Source organism: Festucalex cinctus, chromosome 14 (assembly GCF_051991245.1).
Source record: "Festucalex cinctus isolate MCC-2025b chromosome 14, RoL_Fcin_1.0, whole genome shotgun sequence".
Taxonomy (NCBI): Eukaryota; Metazoa; Chordata; class Actinopteri; order Syngnathiformes; family Syngnathidae; genus Festucalex; species Festucalex cinctus.
Window position 1 is genome coordinate 2983396 of NC_135424.1, and position 21537 is coordinate 3004932.

Below are 21537 nucleotides of genomic sequence, written 5' to 3' on the forward strand. Positions count from 1 at the left end.
CATTAAAACCATTTCCCTCAATTCAAAACGTTATTCTTTTATTCATTCAGAAACGTAAGAAATTGCCTAGAGGCTTCTACAGTGAGTAATTCATGAATATAATCACAGTGGCGCCTTGCGCTGCTAACTTACCTCAGCCTGGTTGAAAACAAGCAATTGCTCGCCAGATGGACAATTCTTCAAAAATGAAGCTTCAGGCGGCTTCTGACGCTCCCAATTGAGGTGCGCTGTCAAACTAAACAAAACAAAGACAATTTGCTTTAGGAAAGTGCAATAGCTTCATGCTAACACACAATGCAAAACGCCTTAGCGAATGAATGGCATCGATGTGACATAAAGTGCAGCAACACATGTAGACAGACAATACTGAAGGTATAGGCTTATTGCTGGCGTACGTCCAAAATCATCCTTTTTTTTTTTTTTCAGGAGACTCCAAAAATAGCATGTTTGTTCAGCCGAGCCATTTTCAACACTTTTGATTGGTCAGTAATTTGTAAAAATTACAGCCACATGTGCGAATTGAAATATATTACATTTATCAAATTGGGACATATGATGCTTTCGCCGGAGGCCAGCAATATATTCTTTATCCTCTGCAAACAAATCTTAATCTCAGTTGTGAATGGGGCTTGACCGATTAATTGGCAGTCCGTTTAAATCGGCCAATATTAGTTATTTTTAATTTTAGATTTTTTTTCTTTTCTTTTTTTTTTTTAACATATTAGCACATTAAAACATAACACAAAGATAAGGACATTCAAACATCCAGCCACCGCCAAAAAAATAATCATTAAAAAAAGGGGTGGGGGAAATGTTGGCTGAATTTTACCCTTTTTTTTTTTTCCCCCCATCTGTTGTGAAGTTAAACAAAATACTTAAGGACAAAGTATTGTAAAACAGTCAAATTTCTTTCCCTGTAATTCATATCTTTATTGGTGTACCCATTAAGGGACCAAACTCGGGGTGCACCGATCGATCGGCCGGTTGATTTATCGGCCCCCCGATTTCCTTAATTTTAGGAGATCGGTGATCGGCCGATCTCTTAAAAAAAATGAACCGATCTTTTCCACCAATTTCAAAAAGTCATCCACTGTCCTCTTCTGCTGAGATGACTAATCGGATTTTCATTAATATTTTAAGTCTGAACTGCCGATCCCGATTTATGCCGATTTTTTTTTTTTCCCCTCCATAACAAGCAGCGTATACCTTCAGTGTTCCAGTCTTATTTTATTGGAAAACATTGAACAATATCGGTGAAATAATACAAATGGTTGCTCGGCCAGAAAATTGTGATCACCTCTAGACCAAACAATGTTTGTTTTGTTTTTTTAAATTAATTGTAATCAATTATCATAATTTTATTCTGCTCAATATCTGAAAAAAAAAAGAAAAAAAAAGATTTGTGTCAGGCCCTAATATGTACTAAATTATCTCACCTAAATATAATTCAACTGTATATAATTTACAATTTTCACACACATCTGAAAGGTTCTGGCTAGCGGTCCAGGAACTAAAGAAGCGTCCCATCCGAGAAGTCCCAACTCGGGTCCAGGAGATCTGGCAGGAGTTTTTGGCTCCGGGCGCTCCCAGCGCCATCAACGTGGACTCCAAGAGCTACGACAAAACCACTCAGAATGTCAAAGACCCGGGACGCTACGCCTTTGAAGACGCACAGGTACGCGACTCGGCAGCGCGGCGGTCCCATAACGTCGGTCTGAATAATCGACCGGTCTTCATTCCTGCTTACGGATGAGTCACAGCTCTGTTGTGAAGCCGTTCAGCGTAAATAGCATGTGACACCCGCGTCTGATGTTTGTATGCATTACTGTCACGCGTTACAGGAACACATCTACAAGCTGATGAAGAGTGATTCCTACAGCCGCTTCATTCGGTCCAGTGCCTACCAGGAGTTATTGCAGGCCAAGAAGAAGGTACAGAAATGCACATTTCAATTTAAAAACTTTCAATTACGTAAGCAGATGGACAGCTTTTCTGCTGTTTTTTTTTTTTTTTTTTTTTAACACTAACAAAAAATATCGGATTTTTTTTTCTCAATTAAATATTGTATTTTCTTAGTATCTGCATTTCAATGTGCTTGTTTTGGTGCCAGCACAACGTTTTGTAAAATGCAACATTTTATTTTCAATAGGGATATAACGATATGTCGCGATATATCACAATACGATAATTATCACGATATTGTGGTGAGGTTGGCGATATTTAAAAAAAGGTCTCAATGTTGTAAAAAAAAAAAAAAAAAAAGAGCTCATACTTTAAAAAAAAAAAAAAAAAAAAGCACAATATTGTGTTTTTGTACATAACATCAATGTTATGTTATTATTATTGTTTTAGACTTGGACTTAGAATATTTACAATAAATAAGGTTATTACATCAGTGATTGAATTAATAATAATAATAAAATAAAAAAAATTAAATCAATCAATAAATAAGGTTATTACAGCAGAGATTGAATTAATAATAATAATAAAAATAAAACAAAAAATAAAAATTCAATCAATAAATAAAGTTATTACATCGGAGATTGGATTAAATAAATTAAAAATAAATACAGTGCAGTACAGTAAAGTGCCATATTTGTGAAGTGAAGTGGCCCCGCTCTAATATTTAACTCATCAACAAAACATCACATAATGCAATTAAATGCAAAAGATAAAAAAGGTAAAAACAGAAAGTTTCATCAAATATAATTTCGTTTTTACAAAGGGGTCAATCTGATCGGGAGGGTGGCAAAAAGATCCACGTACAAGTTACAGTGCTTACGGCCGCATTGTTTTGCTGCATTTTGACATTCTTCATCAATCATCATTGTGGGATCTGCTGAAAGCTGCCCTCCTGGTACGCACGGTCACGCTTTTTCAACACGTTAAGCCCGCTTCTGCTATTCCCTCCACATAGAGCCAGTGTAGACGTGATGGTGCTGTTACTCGCACCTGCAAAGGCGCAAGGTCACTCCACAATATTGTTCCAATATCAGATTTTTCAAGAACACTGGAATTTTTGTCAACAACCACATACGAAGTCACTGATGTGTCTTTTTGTGAAATTCCAGCCAGGATGGAAGAGAATGCTATCAAAATGCATTTGTATGATTGCTTCAACATTTGAATTCATTCATGTTGCATAGAAAATGCTCAAGTTAATATGTATGATGTGCGCTGAAAATTACCCATTGTGTTTTCTTGATAGTTGATGGCTGTTTAGGGAAACAAGCAATTTTTTAAAACAATATTTTAAAAAAAAGTTATCGCCCTAATTTAATGGATTTGCACTCCAGTGACGCCAGATTGTGAAAATGAGCCTAATTGTGATTTTACAAATCAGCATTTTACAGATATTTCCCCAAAAACAGGCACCTAATATCCAGTACTTGTTTGTAAACCAATTTCTTGTATACGAGCTATGAAAAAGTGGCTTTTCTAGTAGTCCCCTTCATTATAAATTGTGAACTCTCCTTTAAGCACACTTGCTTGTGACAGAAAGTCTCACCAACACTTTATTTTCAAGCAATAACGTTAAAGTAGCCACAAACGCAACATCTTAGTAAAACAAAGACTACCACAAATGATCATTAATCATATAAGCAAGTAAAGAACATCAAAAAATGTTAGCTTTGCAGTTTATTATGTGATAAACACATTTAATGAAAATGAAGCCTTACAAAACCAAGGGCACAGGACGAGCAGTGAGCACTCTTAAGAGGAGCTAACATGCTAATGTGAATTATTGAAGCGCCCCGTTTGACGACAGTGGATGAAAAATGTGACTTACCTTGTGCTAATTACGCCAAAGGTATTCTTGAGTTTGATGGAAGATCCTGTCGACTCAATTTGTTCACCCTTCAACTGCACCTGCTAGCGCGAATTCTGCTAGCTTCCTGCTAATGCTGTTGGAATGATGCTCATGCTAGTCCTAGCTTGAGCCGTTTTATTTTATTATTTTATTTTCAAATGTTCTCTGTTCTGTTCATTAAAAAAAATGAAATTATCCTCTAGCGTGATGTCTTACGGTGCTTTTATAATATTATTTTGCGTCGGGGAAAAATAAATAAAAATTGACATCCTGATAAACACCTCCATAGGATCAGTAACAACTGCTAATGATAATGCTAGCTTGAGCCTTATGACAGCTGTTTTTCTTCTTAAAATAAATTCTTATAGTCTGATATTTTGTGTGTGTGTGTGTGTGGGGGGGGTCGCCACATCAACACACACTAACACCGAAGGACTGTCAATCTGCCCCTTGTGGCTGAAGCCAAAGAGCAGCCATTTTACATTGCCTCTTGTAATGACAACTTCTGCTATTTTTTTCCGCTGAAAGCACATTTCTCAAGAAGTGTTTTACACTAGGATCACTGTATGGCGTAACAAGAGTATCTCAAAGAGCAAACATCACTGTTTGCGTCGACCATTCATTTTATATTATCTGAGACTCCGAGTTTTTAGCTTTACATTTCGTAGCAATATTTTTCGCTGACGGGCTTTACTTTCGCTTGATTATGGTTCTGACAACATGATACAGACAAATCTTTGAGTTGCACCTAGAGATATAACTTATAAGAGGGGGGAAAAGTGTTTTTATTAGAAATTAAATGCACATCTGGCGCGTTTCAGATTTATTTGGTACAACCGTTTGTCATACACGGTGGTATTTTTCCATAGAAGCAGACAATAACATGAAGTCTCAACAGAGAAATCAATGTATTCAAGTTAGGCGGGCTAAGTGAGCTGCAACGTAGGCTAAGATGGCCGCTGGTGGCTTCGCTAGTCCCAACGGCGAGTAAGCGAAGGCCGTGCGTCTCCTCTGGGTCTTTTGCTGAAGTGACTTTCTTCTGCCTTCCGAGGTACTAGCGCTACCTATGGGGAGCTCGAAAATGCATCATCGCACAGAAAAACAACTTTGTCAGTCTGTTGCCAGTATTGAAGAAGTATCATTTGATCACGGTTTGGTTTCCACTGCCTTCCGGAACAAAAACAGAAGCTTGGGTGTTGTTTCTCCGTGGAATCCTTTCAAGCACAACAACTGATCCCCTCCACTCGGTATCAGGAATAAACCTCACGCAGGTTCATGGGGAGTTCATTGTGAGCGCCGTGAAGTAGACAATCCTTTGTGCGCGGAAATTATTACTGCATCTGTGCTGCTTAATAACAATGGCAGAGGACAGCCGTGAACGATTCCGGAGTTGCTGAAACGTGCAAAGTGTCGGTCAAAACGAAGGACGCGGCGAACAAAACGAGGCGCCCACGCACCAGTCATACCGATGAGGTGCACGGACGGGGAGGATAAAAGCCGCTTATTAATAGACCTTTTTTTTCAGGTGGCGATGACGGGGGCGCTTCATCAGGCCTCCTGTCTGGCATGTAGGCCACGATGAAGAATAGCGTTGAATTGTGAGGCGGTCGTCATTCGATTAATCAGCCGCGGCTTCTAATTAGTCTGAGACGTTTCTGCCTGATATCCTAACAAAAGAGAATGTCGGCATTGAGGTTAGAAATGATTTGAGCGTACCGTCGTACTAATAAGAATGTAGATTTTCAGTTACAGTTCTTTTTAAAAAGGTCAAAGTGTGTTTTAGTTTTAGTTTACTGTGAACCAAAACAAAAATAAAGACAATTATACACTTTGCGTGCTCTCCACTAACTTAACTCATTGACTCGCAGCCATTTTCAGTGAAGCAACCCCTTTGGTGCTATTTTACTGGATTTTGACTGATTTTGCAAGGCCCACAGAATATTGTGTTCAATTACTATAAAAACATGGAACCTACCAAAAGATTAGCGTCCATTTTGCAGCAATTAGCATTAGAATACAGTTAAGTTTCATCAATATTCATTCACATTCACAAAAAGAGCTTATTGCAACATGATCCTCTGCTGCCACCTGCTGGTCATTTTTTGTAATAACTACCGTTTCTTTAAGCTACCTCTTCATAACAGAAGCTGCATCAAAGCCTTCTGTATGCTCTTGCATAAAAAAAACAAAAACAACAAAACATATAAATACGTTTTTGGGAATGAAGGATAAAGTGTTAAAAACGTATTTACACTTTTTTGGGGTTGAACGAGTTAATGCTAACAAATAACGCAAAATGCCTTAGACTAGCTAACAAATCACAATGCAAACTATATAAAAATATTGGAAAGAGTGTAACAATTCTACACAGACATTGATGTATTATTTTAATCAATATGATTTAAAATGTGTATACTAAGCTATATTTGCGAAGGTTAATGCTACGCTAACGTGTTCTTTTCTTTTCCTGACAGAAAACCAAGAACCTTTTCTGAAAGCTTTCCAGGTAAGGCTGTTGATAAACGCATGATGATGTGTCGCCATCCATTTTGTTTAGCACTTGGATCCTATGAGATGGTGCAGTTGTGCCACCAACTAATAAAATACTGCAACGCGCCACCACAAGTTTTGTATTTTGTCAATTTGAAAAAAAAAAAAAAAAAAAAAAAAAAAAGATGGCCGTCAGGGTGGCCATTTCTGCTTAATTCATATTCCACACATAATTAGACTAGTGGAGGTGCATACAACATATTTAAAAGACAATTTTGACTCGATTTAAGCTGTAAATATATTTTACATTTAGTGATACTCTTGCAAACCACTAGAGGGAGCCCACGATGCCTCATTCCACATCCTTGTTTATCGTTAGGGGAGGACTGCCAGCAAACAAGCGACGGACCAGTCGTGTGCCATCATGCTTAAAAAAAAAAAAGAAGAAGAAGAAAAAAGATCAATGCCATCTCTCTCTCTGGGACATGGAGAGCAGCCATGTCATCTCTCCATCATCGTCGTCGTCGTCGTTGTCGTCGTCTATCGGCCCAGCCGGGCGACAACGAGCGAGCCAGGCCCGATCTGTTCGTCTGTCGTCCACCAGCCGTTGCACGTCCACCGAGAGCGGGATGCTCCTTTCCGCTCTCTCTTCCTCTTACAGTTACTGGCATTAGATTTGAGAGAGAGAAAAAAAAAAAAAAACAAGAGGCATCACGGGACTTGCGAGGACGCCGACAAACCTTGTGAGATACAAAAAAAAAAAAAAAAAAGTTTAAATCCGGTTTTGTTCCAGTACTTTCCATCCTCAACGCTGGATCGGAAGTCTTCTTTCACTTCCGGCTAAAACAAATGATGTCAGGGAGAGAGAGGGAGGGACAAGAAGAAGAAAATAAAAGTCAATTAATACACACATAGAAAATAAATAAGCTTCAAATGATAAATCTAGCCAATTTCTTTATGAGCTCAGAGAGACTTTGTCGCACTATGGGAAAGTGTTGTGAAGAATGAATATACAATATATATATATATATCTATACACACATATGTTACTATGATTGTTTATTGTGCATTTATTTATTTATTTGTTGCTTTGTATTATTTTATTGCACTACAATAATCGGCACGCAATTGGTTTCCACTGCACTTGTAAAAGTCACATCCAAAACTAGAGGAGGATACTTACTGTCTGCTGTCTTATGTAAAACATAACTGCGTTTTATTCTCTCTCTGCGTTTATTTTTATACCATATTTAAAGACACTTTTATTTACTTGTATGATTAAAGTCGGCCTCTGTCTGATTTTGTGGCTCGTGTATGCATGTGTGTGTGCGTGAAGGGGGGGGGGGGGGGATCCTCAGTCGTCCGGCGTGCAGGATGGCCTTTCAACCACTAGAGGGGGGTAGCTCATTTCCCACAGAAATGAAATTTGAAAGTGGTTGGATGATGGGAAGTAGAAGGCTTCTCAATACACAGTAGAATGCTTGATAGGCTGTCATCAACATTAGTGCAATTATGTTCACTGGCTTTTTTTAATTGTCCTTCTACACTTAGAAAAAAATTCCGGGAAAATGTTTATTTTTCCGTCCAACTTCTTTTCTTTATTTTTGACTTTTTCGTTTGGTACTTTTGCATTTTTTATTATTATAGTTTTTCCAATGTATTTTCATATTTCTTGAGCAATATATATAGTATATATTATTTTCTTGACAATTCCCGCTTTTAAATTTTTCAGTTTCCTGATTTGACTTTTTTTTTTTTCTTTTCACATTTGATATTTTTTCCTGTTAATTTCTATTTTCACCACTTATCCTCTTCTTTTTTTTAAGCATTTTTTTCCCAATCAATATTTTTCCCCCAATTTGGTTTGTTTTACCCCTTTTCAATTTCCACATTTTCAATACATTTTTTATTCTTATTTACTATACAGTATATTTTTTTTAACATTTACTTCCCCATTTACTGTCCTAAACTTAGTAAAAAAAAATCCTATCAATTAATATTCATCCCTCAATTTATTTTCTTTATTTTTGACTTTTACATTGGGTACTTCTGCATTTTTTTTCATGATCGTATTTCAATTTATTTTCATGTTTCCTGAGCAATATATATAGCATAATAAATATTATAATATATATTATAATATATATTTTCTTTTCTAATTCACACTTAATTTTCAGTTTCCTAATTTGACTTTATTAGATTTTTTATTTTTCACATTTTATATTTTTTCCTGTTAATTTCTATTTTCACCACTAATCCTTTTTTTAAGACATAAAAAAATTGGTTCCCAATCAATGAATATTTTTACCCATTTTGTTTGTTTTATTACTTTTCATTTTCCACATTTTCAATAGATTTTTTTTCATTCTTATTTACAATACAGTTTTGTTTTTTTTTTTAGTATTTTATTAGCCATACCATGTTACAGTGGTCCAGACAGCTCTTAATTGCCCCTAAAATTGAGATTCTAGTGCAAGTACCTTTTCATCTACTCAGACATGTGCAGATTTATTTATGAATTTTTATGACTATTTTTTTTTATCTGACAAACCTCTGCTCACCGCTTCAGCCCATTTATCATCAATAATGTGAACATGAGGGGAAATGTGATTATAGTCAGTTTACTCAAAATTCAAAAGTCAAAGTCAAAATGTCATCAATCTTCTAAAGTACAAAATTCAGATAAACGACTAAAGCGTGGCTTAAGAAAGATTTTTTTTTTTGGGTAGCTGTTGTCAGGAAAAGCTGACATATTTATAACCAAGAATCATACACACGCACAAATAAAATAAGGAGTGAAGTCTGTTTGAATCACACAATGACCAGGGCCAATAGAAAAAAGAAAATCCTCCCATTCTCGAGGAGGGAAGGAGCTGGTGGTGTTTCAAAGTAAGTCGAAAGGCTTTACAGTCAGCGGAACACTCTCACAGTCTCACTACACGCAAACGCACGCACACACCAGGACTCGTCAGATGCTTTCGCCGTAAGAGTCGCTCGCTCGAACCTTCATCCGGGAAGACGTCGCGCCAGACCCAAAGAGACGACAACAATATGACCGATAACTTATTGTTTTCAATACTTTGACTTTCTGAGAAGAGCAAAGGCAGGAAAAGTAAACCTCGGGGATACGTACCGACTTCTGTTGTCATGGAAACCGGAGCCTGGCTGCGGACGCAAGGACCGCCGAAGGTGGAATGACCTGCCCAGAACGCATCCTCGACACGTTGCTGCCACGCTGAGAGGTATTCCTCACTTCGCCACTTCAATGCATCACAGCAATCAAAGGATTCATTTGAGAGATTAAATAATGGATCGATGGATCAAGTCATTGATTGGTTGTCAGCTTAGAGTATGTTAAATTGAGGTTTGGTCAAGCAAATGGCGACTTTCAGGAGGGGAAAAGATGGGTCTAGATTCTTCAATCTAGAGATTTTCGGCTTTATTTTAGCTTCCATGGGTGTCAATGTTTGAGTTGTTGACTGTTTCTACAAATTTGATTATATTTAGCCTGGATTGGCTGGCAACCAATTCAGGGTGTACTCTGCCTACTGCCCGAAGCCAGCTGGGAGAGGCTCCAGCACTCCCGCGACCCTTGTGAGGATAAGCGGTTAGGAAAATGGATGGATGGGTGGATGGACGGACGGATGGATGATAGTTAGGCCCTAAACTCAATTAAACAACATGAAATGTCATTTACGTGAAGGTGGATGAGATATGTGGAGCTACAGCAAGTGATTAGGCAAAATCTTTTTATGGAGAAAAAAAACAAAAAAAAAAAACAAAAAAAAAAAACAAGGGTCCCTACGGGTTCCCCCCTCACCATATTGGCCCCCCTTTTTGCACACCATTAGAATTAGACCAAAAAAAAACAATATGAAATTATTTACTAGAGTCACTTCAGCTATTATTACATATAGAAAAATAAATTTACATATTTCTGTATTTTTCTACAAGAATAACAATTTTACAGACCTTACCATCTTTCCAAATTGTATACAAAAAAAAAATTAGGGCCAAAGTGGGGAAAAGACCATTTGAAATTCAACATTTGGGGCTGCTTCCAGTGAGCAATACGTGCGTCCTTGTCCCAAAAGCAGCGTGTAATCGCACCATCTGTACTTATTGAGTAAGTCAATGTGGACTGGTCGACTCCCACCGTGGGGCCCACCCAGAGTCCGAATCCCCAACTTGAATTGAAGGTACTCTCGATAAAAGTGCCATGCAAAATGAAGGTGGGAATTCGTGTTGTGAGTTTGCCATGACAGTACATCTCACTAACAGCGGTCCGAATCATAATCACTCCAATATGTCCGCATCCATAAGTTCAGCCGATGTTTACTCTTCGCGTGTTGTTCCATGCTTCGAGAGTTTTGCCTTCTGATCCGTCTTAACCGCCGCGGTGACTGCACCGCCCCGTGCAGTCGGCGCCGGCGTTAAAAGAGGATTTCGCCAACAACACTGACACGTTACACTTGCTTTAGCGACACGCAACACACACACACACAAGTCCATTTCGCAAACGCTAAACATTTTCGAAATGCGGTTTGATGGGAGCTTGGACACGCGAGGGAAAGGGGAGGTTGAAATTGCTTCGTTTTGGCTACATGACGAGCTAGCTGAAGCCCGTTTATGGAGTTAGAATCATGCCAAAACCCCGTAAACACACAAAAACGTGATCTACGTACACAAAGAAGCATATCTTCAATTACAAAATATATATATATCGTTCAAGTGCAATGTTTTGCGTACGTAAAAAGCAATTCTACAACTACGGATAAAACTCACGTGACAGTGATATTCTCTTCCCCAGTTCGACGTGCCGAAAAAAACAAACAAGATCCACACTCGCAAAGCCAGTAAACTTTACAGCAGGGGGCGCTGTTGAATAAGCGCCGTATTGAGAGAGAGTTTGGCCGACTCGTTTAAGAACTACTACGCTGTGATTGGTTCAAGTGCTGGTCACATGACATAGTCGTTGCCGTGCTGCTGCGGTTACGTAATGTATTGCAAAAGGCGTTTGTGTTACGTAAATCACGTTTTTTTTTTTGTTGTATTTACGGGATTTTGGCAGGATTCTAACTCCATACCTGTTTCACTTAGTGGAATCTGCGAAGACTGAATTGTGAAAAAAATTTTCGTCATTGCTGGCGGATGGCATTCAAATGTGATGGTTCGATATAAAACCTGAAACGGATCAGTGCCAGCAACGGGCAGAAATGTCAGCAATGCAATATCATTCATAAAGCTCTCAGTTAGGCACATCACCCAGATTTTCAACACAAAGGTTGATTAATTAATTAGCATAATCAATAAAATGACATTAAGTAGAATCAAAATATTTGGACAAAGGCCAACATAAACCATCTTAGAAAAGGCCACGAGCGAGTTGCCCTCGTGTCGATGGAAGCCTCGAAAACCGAGAAGTATCTCTAATTGTCCGTCATTCGCTTGTTTAAAAAAAAAAAAAAAAAAAAAAAAAAAAGCGTTCCGTTTGGCTGCCGCCGAGGCGAAGGCGTTTTCTTGCACTCAAGTCGGTGCTTTACAGGGAAAAGCTCAATAATCTGCGAGTCATTATCAAGATGGATTGTGGTGACAAACGGGCTGCCCAAAACTGCCTGGAGCAACCTCCTGGCCATGCTAACGTTTGACACATTGACACAGCCGAGCAAGACCACGCCTCCCTCACTCCCCACTCCTCCTCCTTCTCGGGGGAAAAAAAACAACAAAAACATCCATCCATTCCAACCAGGGTTATTATAGTTTTGGAATTTTCAATCTAGTTCATTTGTATTTTGTTTTTTGTTTTTTTTTAAGCCAAGTTCGTTTTAATTAGTTTTCAGTCTGGTTCTGTTAGTTTTAGTTACTTCACAAATGCTTACTTTTAGTTTAGTTTGTTAGTTTCAGTATTAGTTTTTTTTTGTTTTTTTTAATGTATTACTTGTGCACAATATTTAAAAAAAAAAACACCATGGGAGCGACATCAAGCCTAATGCTAGATGACGTCACTTATGTGTGACACAATTTAATATAAAAATATAGTTTATATAATTTTAGTTATTTTTGTAAACATAAAATGTAGTTTGTTAGTTTCCAATTTTTAAAAAACATTTTTGTTTTTATTTAATTTTGTGAACGAAATTTGTTTTTTAAATTTTAGTTTTTTTTTCCCCGTTAGTTTTAGTTAACTAAAACAACTTTGATCCCAACTGTTAACTCACTCACTGGCAGCCATTTTCACTGAAGCAACCATCTTCGAGCCGACTGTTTTCCTGGATTTTAACTGATTTTGCAAGGCCCCCAGAATATTATGTTCTATTGCTATAAAAACATGGAACCTACGTGGAAAGATTAGAGTCTCTTCTTTTTCCGTTTTGCAGTAATTAGCATTAGAATATAGCTAAGCTTCATCATTATTCATAAATCTGTTTAAAACAGTGGGGGAAAAAAAAAACATGGCCCTGGTTGATCTCTTATACTCCGCTGCCACCTACTGGCCGTTTTTGTAATAACTACCATTGCTTCAAGCATTCTCTTCAGTTCAGAGACTGCATCAAAGCCTTCTTTATGCTCTAGCGTAAAAGCAACAATTAAAATAAACGTATAAATACGTCTTTATAAATAGAACGTATTTATACGTTTTTCCCCTTTTTTTTTTTTTTTTTTTTTTTTTTAAGAGACAGCTCAGAATTGCTCATTCGGTAGTCTTACCGATTCAACATCTTATCATCATTGCTCTTATATATGCGTTTTTATACGTATTTATACGTTTTTGGGAGCAAATGAGTTAACGGGCCAACAGCCGAGTGACGTTTGGGCAAAACCGCAATCCAACAAAGGCCGATAATGACACACTTCCTCTTTGCTTTAAGTGAAAGAAGAACATTCATTTCACGCGTGGACGTGCGAGTTCAACTCTTAGAATTAAACGCACTTTGCAGCACGTGTTTGGAGACGCTGCGATAATTGAGACATCAGGTTGTGTTTGTTTTAGGTTTCCCCCGTTTATGACGGCGTCTGTTAAAATATCCTGCGTGAGAGCCATTATAGCGCACGGCACGGCGATGCCATTTTCAAGCGCCGTGGTGGAAAATAAAAGGCAGCAAAGCCTAATGGGTTTTGTTCCCACTCTGGTATTTGTAATTTCATTAGAGGCCTGAATTTTGGAAGCAAGGTCTGCCACACTTCAGTGAAGCATGTCCCCCCCAAAAGTATTTGCGGTTGCGCCGAGATGTTTACGTGGGCGATATTAGTCTCCAGCAGACAGCAGAGGTCCGCTTCGCTACGTTTTTTTTTTTTTTTTCCACCGCAAGTCTCCTTCCGCCGGCGGGACGCTGGAATGATTAGCGCAAGCGTCAGACGCAGTGACGGAGTGGGGAAGGATGAAAAAAAAAAAAAAGAAAAGAAAGTTGTGGGGAGAGACCCCAAACCTCAACATCTCCTCGTCCCCGTTCCGACTGTCTCCTCACTCAGACCGCTAAACCGCCCCACCTCAGCAGTCCCCCCTCCCTTTTCCAAAGCCTCAAATCCCTCAAACGAAGCCTCAGATTGTCCAAGTGCGCGATTGATGAGGAGAGCTTGTCAGGACTGGCACTATCAGGCCTGTTTTTTTTGTTTTGTTTTTTGGGGGGGGCGGTAAGGCGTGGCATCCTTTTGGGGCCAGGTTGATTTCCATTTCTGCAGTTCTAGCACCCTCTAGTGGCTAGTTTATTAGTGCAATTTAATTTTCATTAGGGATGTTTTGGCCTTCTAGGTTTCAAATCTATGCTAATTGTTAGATGAAGGGGAATCTAATTTGTTTGTGAAGCGATCAATGCGTGCTTGCATTAGCAAATAAGTGCTTCAATATTATTAGAGATTGCAGCTGGTTGATATGCATTGCTGTTTTGTACAAAAGCACAATATTGTGCTGCTTTTAGTATGAGCTTTTTTTTATTTTTATAATATTGTGATCTTTTTTAAATGTCGCCAACAATATCGTGATAATTATCGTATCGTGACCTTCATATCGTGACAATATCGTATCGTGATGTTTGAATATTGTTACATCCCTAATTTACAGTATCAAGTCTTTTCCACCACTTGAGGGAAAATGTTTTGCTTGTGTTTCATAACAATGTCCGTCTATCTATCCCTCTATGCATCTGTCCGTCCGTCTATCCCTCTATGCATCCGTCTGTCTATCTATCCATCTATCCGTCCGTCCATCCATCCATCTGTCCATCCGTCCATCTATCTATCCATCTATCCATCTATCCGTCCGTCCATCTATCCATCCATCCGTCCATCTATACATCTATCTATTCATCCATCCATCCATCCATCTATTTATCCATCCATACAACCTACGCCAACGCAGTAGTAGTTGTACATGCATGAAAATTCAGTTGTATCACCATCCATACCGTCGTATAGTGAGGTCCCGACTCTGAAAGGGTTTTCAGTGGACTCTTTGTGTTTGATTTTATGACAAAAGTACAACCGAGCGAGAACAACACACTTGTTCCAAACCTCGCAAGATCCTCATTTGAATTCGTCCGGCATGGATGGAAGCAGGACGGACAAACGGCCGCCGACAGCGAAGAGCAAGCGATTGCTCGATGACACGGCTGCCGTGACATCGAGCGATCGCCAGCATCACAAAAGGGAGTCAAAAACCCCCAAAGCGGATGAAACGTCAAGTCATTTGTTCCAGGGCGGGGTGAGTCGCAGGTCGCGGAGGGGAAGACGGCGACGGTTCGTGGAGCGCTCAATCGAAGCGCACGATGGCCTCGAGGCGCTTTTGCTTCTTTGTTGGTCCTTTTCAGGAACATCTGCTCAAAAGATGCTTGAGTGATGGTCAAAAAATGTGCTGGCGCAAAAACACACTGACAGCGCGCGCACGCTGGCAGACGCCGGATCAATTCTCTCTTTATGGCGTGAGGATGATACACAAGACAATCGGCGAGATGGCGGGTCATTCGCAGTGCAGCTTTAAAACAATCAGTAAAGAGAACAAAATCGGGATTGGGTACTGGGGGGGTTCAATCCCCCCCCCCCCCACTAATGGCATGCAGATGGGCCGGTGCCGGTTTACATATTTGTAGCACAGTTCATGACGAAAGTAAACATCGGCCCAATTATTTTACACGGCAACCGGACCAATAAAATCAACTTCCCCTTCTCATTATGTGTGTCGAAGTGCATCCTTTGATTGGAGGGATTTGTTTATTTTGGGGGAGGGTTGCATAACGGAGAGAAAAAAAAAAAAAAAAAAAAACATATACAAGGAATCGCAACTATTTGTGCGAGAATACCGCAAATACCGAAAAACCGAGAGAAATTGACACCGCCCACAAAAATCTTTGGAATTGCCTGTGTATTAACCATTTAAACTATACGATGATCCCAAACTGGTCAATAACCGTATCATATTTCTCTTAAAAATGAATCGCTAACAGACGATTTGATTTCGGAAAAACGTACATGAAATAAACAAGCTTCTCTCAGTCACACCCGTTTCTGTGCTATCACATTTTTACTAGATTTGCACTTTGATTTTCAGAATTTGGCTGGTCCTGTGACTTATACTGATTGTGACTTGTATATCGTCACTGCGATGTGACAAACGTTTCTGTCCATTTTTAGGATGTTTGCATTCACTTTCATCCAAAGAAAAATGTCAATATTGTGCTTCTACAGTCTTCCCTCACTATAACGCGGTTCAGTTTTCACAGCCTCGCTGTATTCTGGACTTTGTTTTTTGGTGCAATTTTGCATGCATTTTTTTTTTTTTTTTTACAGTAATATAAAATGTAATGTAATGTCAATGTTATAAATAGATGGTTTAAAACATTTATTTTAAATGTAAAACATAAAGCTAACTACTTCACGGATTTCATTTATGGCAGGTATTTTTTGGAACCTAACCCCAGCAGAAAACGAGGGAACAATGTATTAAATTATGCAAGTATTTCTTTCTGATATTTGTGATGGATAGTTTATGTTCAGCAATGGTGAAGCGAATAGCTTTGATTTATTTATTTTTTCCTGTCCAGGGTTTGAATACTTTCAGACTTCTCATTATACTGTCGTTACTTTTTATTTCGATTTGAGTTCTGTTTTTTAAATTTAGTTCATTTTATTTAGTTAGTTTTTATTAGTTTTAGTTTTTTCAAAAATGCTTGTTTTAGTTTTGTTTTTATTAGTTTTAGTATTATTTTATTTTTTTTGCATTAGTTTAGTTTTTATTATTTTTTTAAAATTGTGTATTAATTTAGTTTTGATTAGTTGTAGTATTATTTTTTTTATTATTTTGTGTATTTTCTGCGTACAATTTAAAAAAAGAAAAGTTTATTATTGAAAAAAGAAAATTATCTACAAGTCAAATTCATGTACTTTATACCAGTCCACAACAGAAATTTTGACAATAAGTGCAATGGACTCTTCCCTTTTTTTAATTATTTGTGTATTAATTTATTTTTGGATTAGTTTTCGTATTAATTTAAAATGATTTTGTGTATTTTTTGTGTGAAATAAAAAAACAAAACAAAACAAGTCTATTACTTTAAAAAGATTTTGTAAACAATTATTCACAAGTCAAATTCATGTACTTTATAACAGTCCACAAACTTTGACTTACAATAAGTGCAATGAACTATTTTGTTATTTATTTATTTATTTTTTTAAAAGAGGCGAATAGCTGAGTTTGAGAATAGCAGGCCACAAATAAGCCGAGCTTGAAGGCAGAACTAACGACAAACTCATTTCGGCGAGACCCGAACGTAAAATCGCATCGCATGAAACGCGCGGAATCGTCCGCTATCACGCGCTATAACAAGATGTGTTTCCTGTTTTCTTCCCTAACACGGCCATTTGTCTCCGCCCCATCCAGAATGCTGTGGAGAATAACCGTCGCCGCCATCCTGGCCGCAGCGCTCTGCATCACGGCGGAAAGCAAAAAGTCCCGGCCGCCGGGCTACATCCCGTCGCCGTACAAGAGCAAAGGCAACCTGTCCTCCGAGCGCCACCAGCGGCTCCTCCAGGCCAAGCCCGAGGTGCTCTCGTCCAGCCGCGAGGCCTTGGTGGTGACCGAGCGCCGCTACCTGCGCCGGGACTGGTGCAAGACGCAGCCGCTGCGGCAGACCATCAGCGAGGACGGCTGCCGCAGCCGCACGGTGGTCAACCGCTTCTGCTACGGCCAGTGCAACTCCTTCTACATCCCGCGCCACGCGGGGCCCAATCGGGGCCACGGGCGAAAAGGCCACAACAAGGCCCAGGAGCCCTTCCAGTCGTGCTCCTTCTGCAGGCCGCACCGCGTCACGCAGCTGACGGTGCAGCTGGATTGCCCCGACCTGCAGCCGCCCTTCCGGCACCGCAAGGTGCAGAGGGTCAAACAGTGCCGCTGCATGTCCGTGGACGTGAGCGGCCACGGGAAGCTGTGAAGGACCGCCTCAAGACACGGATTCAAATCCCGAGACTTAGTGGGACATGGACCGGAAGGAGTGCAAAAATTTGAAATCATATCCTGGACCCAAACTGTGAAAACTGTCGGACGTGTTCAGGCCTACTACTTTTCTGACTCCTCCTCCTTGACGTTGGTGTTCTAAGTGATGCACAATCGGTTGTCAAGAGGCAACACGATAAGCAATTTTTGCCTGTTTGAACACACAAGTATACCACAAAAAACAAAAACATGTTCTCACATGGATTTAGTAGGAAATCAGACAAAAACTCAACTTAGGGGCAACTATGATTTTTCCCCCTTTATTTGGTTGACATGAACACTGATGAAAATGTTTCAATGTCATTTAAACAAAAAAAAGTAAAAAAAAAAGTAAACGCTTTCTCTACGGGTTGGGCGAGTACCGACACCGTGTATCGATACCAGGCCTCATTTCAAGGCATCATTACTTTTGACGGACCTCTTGTGGCCATTTTAAGATCAGGAAGTAGAAATTAGAAACTAGAAGAACAGAAAACGGCATCTACATCATGCGATTTGAATGGTGCATTCGAGGATGGTCGGAAGTGGGACTTTTCCGAGTTCAAACCAGGAAGTGTGTACGGACTCGGAAATTCCACTTGCGAAGTCAGAAAAGAAGAACAATAAACGAAAACAATAAACGAAGAAAAATTGCAAGAAGGTAAGTTTGCTGGGAGGTCAAAATGAGTTTTGAGAACCAAAATAGAAAAACAATTTACCACTATCCGCCATTTTGGTTGTTTACTTTCGCTTCGAACGCTTTCAGGTCGGAACTGGAGAAAAAAACCCCCAACTCTGATAGATCCGACTTCTGACCATCCTTGAATGCAACATAGGCAAGGCAAGGCAAGGCAAGTTTATTTGTATAGCACATTTCATACACAAGGCAACTCAATGTGCTTTACACAAGGAAAGACAACACATAAGCATCAAAAAACAGTAGTTAACATTCAGAGGAAAAAATAAAAAATAAAAAAAATAAAATAAAAATAGGTTACAAAATTTACTAAAGAAAAAAAAAAAAAAACAAGCAAAAAATAAATGAACAAATAAATAATATATTAAGGTATAGATTTTTTTTCCTTTAAAATTATCTGTCATTGCTTTTTATGCTATCAAAAGTACTTGTGTTATCAGTACTTGGTGTCGTACTTGGATCAGTCTGGGGAAAAAAAAGTGGTATCAAACATCCTTACAAAGTTGCTAGTAAATTTATTAAAGGCGGGGTCTTCCATTTTCACTATATAAATACAGGATGTATAGCCATGAACTCCTTCTCAATCTACATCTCTGGGCTTCTGTTAATGTGTGGTGGTGATTTTTTCCTGAAAAGCTTGTATTTTGCCATTTTGTGTGTTTTTTTTCACTCACTCACTCACTCACTCACACTTTGGAGGGGTAGACAACTGTCTGTCCACAGAAACGTCCCGCTGTTGACAATAAAAACACAAAATGGCAAAATACAGGCTAGGGTGGGGATTTAGGAAAAAATCACCACCACACATTAACAGAAGCCCAGAGGTGTCGATTGAGAAGGAGTTCATGGGTATACATCCTGTATTTATATAGTGCATTTTCTCGAGTGAAAACGGAAGACCCCGCCTTTAATTTTGAAGGCGGGGTCAATGTCAATGTCTTTTTTTTGGGGGGAGGTGGGGGATTTTACGTATCAAAAATTCTAGAGCGGGGGTGGCCAAGTTCGGCCCTCGAGAGCCTGTTTTCCATATTTTTCCTCCACTAACACACCTGATTCGTGATCAGGATCGTTATCAGGCGATGAGCTGATCATTGGATTCATCTGCGCTGAAGGAGGGAGACATGGAAAACAGGCCGGATAGCGGCGAGGACCGAACTTAGCCATCCATGTACTATAGTGGTATCGGTATCTGTGACTATTCAACAGTTGAGTACACGTAAATAAAAAAAAATGCTATCTTTTTCTAAGAAATCACCAAATACAGATAAAGATATAGACAAACGTGCAAAAATCCTACTAAATTCATGTGAAAACAAGGCTGTACTGCTGCATGTGTATTTCAAGTGCAATGCAAATATATAATACAATATAAACATGTATGTGTGCATATGTGAAAAAGTATATTAAATCTATTTCATATAAACTGTTTTTTGTTTTTTTTTTGTTTTTGCATGGCCACTGACGAACAGAAACAGGAAAAAGCCACTAAAAATATAAAATTCATGTAAATTATTTTATTCAATAAATAAAATCTTTTTCACGGTCGAAACACGTCACGTGAGCCGTGCGCACATATACGCGTATGACAACGTCGCAAAAAATGAACTGCGTAGGATTTCAAACTAGCTTTGATGACATCACATCACGTTCACTTTTTAAGGGGGATTGAGCAAAAGGGCGGGGCTTAAACATGTGGCGACCAGGATGTCATGAGATAAAAGTGAAGACGTCTCGGCCACTTTTCCTTGAAATATTGAATTGCAAACGATATGTCTCGAAAAATCCATGTTGTCCAGCACTCATTTGTCAACTGGTGTGTGATAAGGCACTTGTGTCAGGCTGATTTATGTTGAAAAACTCTCTTTGCTTGTAAAGTAGGCTGAGATATTGCGGTGGAAAAAAAAAAAAAAAAATCCTCTCCATATGGCTTTTAAAATCCAAACGCATGGATACAGTGTTGCTCCGAATTTGCAGTGAGCATTTTCTGGCATCTCCTCCCTAATCCCCAAGGCTCGAGTTTGTCTTTTGCAAGCAATAATTCAATAAGTGCTGCCAGAAACGGGCCGAGCATTCCACTCTCGATACGCTTTAAAACGGGCCAACTCGCCATAAACAACAGTATTACAATTATTTCTAAAAACGAATACACAGGAGTAAAAAAAAAAAAAAAAAAATGACTGATGCGTCACGTCTGATTGTACGTTTTGCGCAGTAGCCTCGGTGATTACCGTTCTCCGCTTTACATCTTCTGGCTCAGCTTTGATTTCTGAGGAAGAGAAATAAGAATTTATTTATTTATTTATTTATTTTTCATGAGGCTACCAGAGAAAAAGCAGATTAGACTTGCACAAGTCAAAGAAAAAAGGATGACGCACTATTCCAGTTGCATGTTTGGGTGTGACGACGTAGGATGATTTCTCTTTGGCCTTCCTGAAACACTCCTCCGCCATCTTTAGCCTGAAATACAGCAGACGACAAACGCCTCACAAACATTATTCGTGCACTGTGATGTAGTTATCTCATTCACCCGCCGCCATTTTCACTGAAGCAAACCCCTTTGCTGTTTTACTGGATTTTGACTGATTTTGTAAGGTCGACAGAATATTGTGTTCTATTGCTATACAAACATGACACCTACCAAAAGTAAGATTCAAGTCTCTTCTTTCATCAGGAAAAGAAAGTACATTTCTGTCTGTTTCCGTTTTGCAGCTATTAGCATTAGAATATAGCTAAGTTTCAGCATTATTCCCAAATCTGCTTCGAATTGTGAGGAAATCAGCTTGTTTTCATCATGGCCCTGGTTGATCTCTTATACTCTGCTCCCACCTGCTGGCGGTTTTTGTAATTATTACCACTATTTCACCCGTTCTCTGCAGTTGAAAAACAAAATATATAAATACATCTTTGGGACACTTAATACATTTAAAATAGAACATATGTATACGTTTTTTTGGTTTTGTTTTTAAGCAAACGAGTTAAAGGGTCACATTTAAAATGACAAAAAAAAGACAACATTAATATATTCTAATATTATAGGGGAAATGTCTAGACAAAGTAATATTTTTCACATTTGAAATT

General features: G+C 38.9%; 4 protein-coding genes and 1 long non-coding RNA gene across 9 annotated transcripts in view; 2 read left to right on the plus strand and 3 right to left on the minus strand.

Moving 5' to 3' along the window:
- Window positions 1–4192, minus strand: part of LOC144001700 (ubiquitin-conjugating enzyme E2 D4-like) — a 61848-nt gene extending 57656 nt beyond the window's left edge. Inside the window, exons 1-2 of one of the 3 annotated variants that reach the window (XM_077496242.1) lie at window positions 3791–4192; window positions 133–235 (exon numbers count right to left, since the gene is read on the minus strand). The gene's annotated coding sequence lies outside the window, so the exon portion shown is untranslated. Of the gene's footprint in view, window positions 1–132; window positions 236–3790 lie in introns of those variants that run through there. The other 2 variants (XM_077496246.1, XM_077496247.1) reach the window with 2 other exon arrangements.
- rgs7a (regulator of G protein signaling 7a) overlaps window positions 1–7600 on the plus strand; it is a 61788-nt gene extending 54188 nt beyond the window's left edge. For all 3 annotated transcript variants that reach the window (XM_077496240.1, XM_077496241.1, XM_077496239.1), the window contains exons 15-18: window positions 1489–1675; window positions 1842–1931; window positions 6286–6317; window positions 6681–7600. In XM_077496240.1, the coding sequence (XP_077352366.1) occupies window positions 1489–1675; window positions 1842–1931; window positions 6286–6306 (298 nt within the window). In that variant the 3' untranslated portion in view covers window positions 6307–6317; window positions 6681–7600. The remainder of the gene's footprint in view (window positions 1–1488; window positions 1676–1841; window positions 1932–6285; window positions 6318–6680) is intronic.
- LOC144001702 (uncharacterized) lies at window positions 6944–11756 on the minus strand. Its single transcript, XR_013278551.1, has 3 exons — window positions 11087–11756; window positions 9435–9561; window positions 6944–7141 (listed from the first exon to the last, which is right to left on the minus strand). It is a non-coding gene; the product is annotated as an uncharacterized LOC144001702 (long non-coding RNA).
- On the plus strand, window positions 9074–19876 carry grem2a (gremlin 2, DAN family BMP antagonist a). Its single transcript, XM_077496248.1, has 2 exons — window positions 9074–9543; window positions 17172–19876. The coding sequence occupies exon 2, from the start codon at window positions 17173–17175 to the stop codon at window positions 17719–17721; it is 549 nt and encodes a 182-aa protein (XP_077352374.1). The 5' UTR covers window positions 9074–9543; window position 17172; the 3' UTR covers window positions 17722–19876.
- fmn2a (formin 2a) overlaps window positions 18026–21537 on the minus strand; it is a 46413-nt gene continuing 42901 nt past the window's right edge. Inside the window, exons 17-18 of the mRNA XM_077496238.1 lie at window positions 20835–20916; window positions 18026–20725 (exon numbers count right to left, since the gene is read on the minus strand). Coding sequence (XP_077352364.1) covers window positions 20699–20725; window positions 20835–20916 — 109 coding nt within the window. The 3' untranslated portion in view covers window positions 18026–20698. The remainder of the gene's footprint in view (window positions 20726–20834; window positions 20917–21537) is intronic.

Bases quoted from the DNA above. Each gene is read 5' to 3' on its own strand.
- grem2a (XM_077496248.1), top strand. From the start codon at position 17,173: ATGCTGTGGAGAATAACCGTCGCCGCCATCCTGGCCGCAGCGCTCTGC.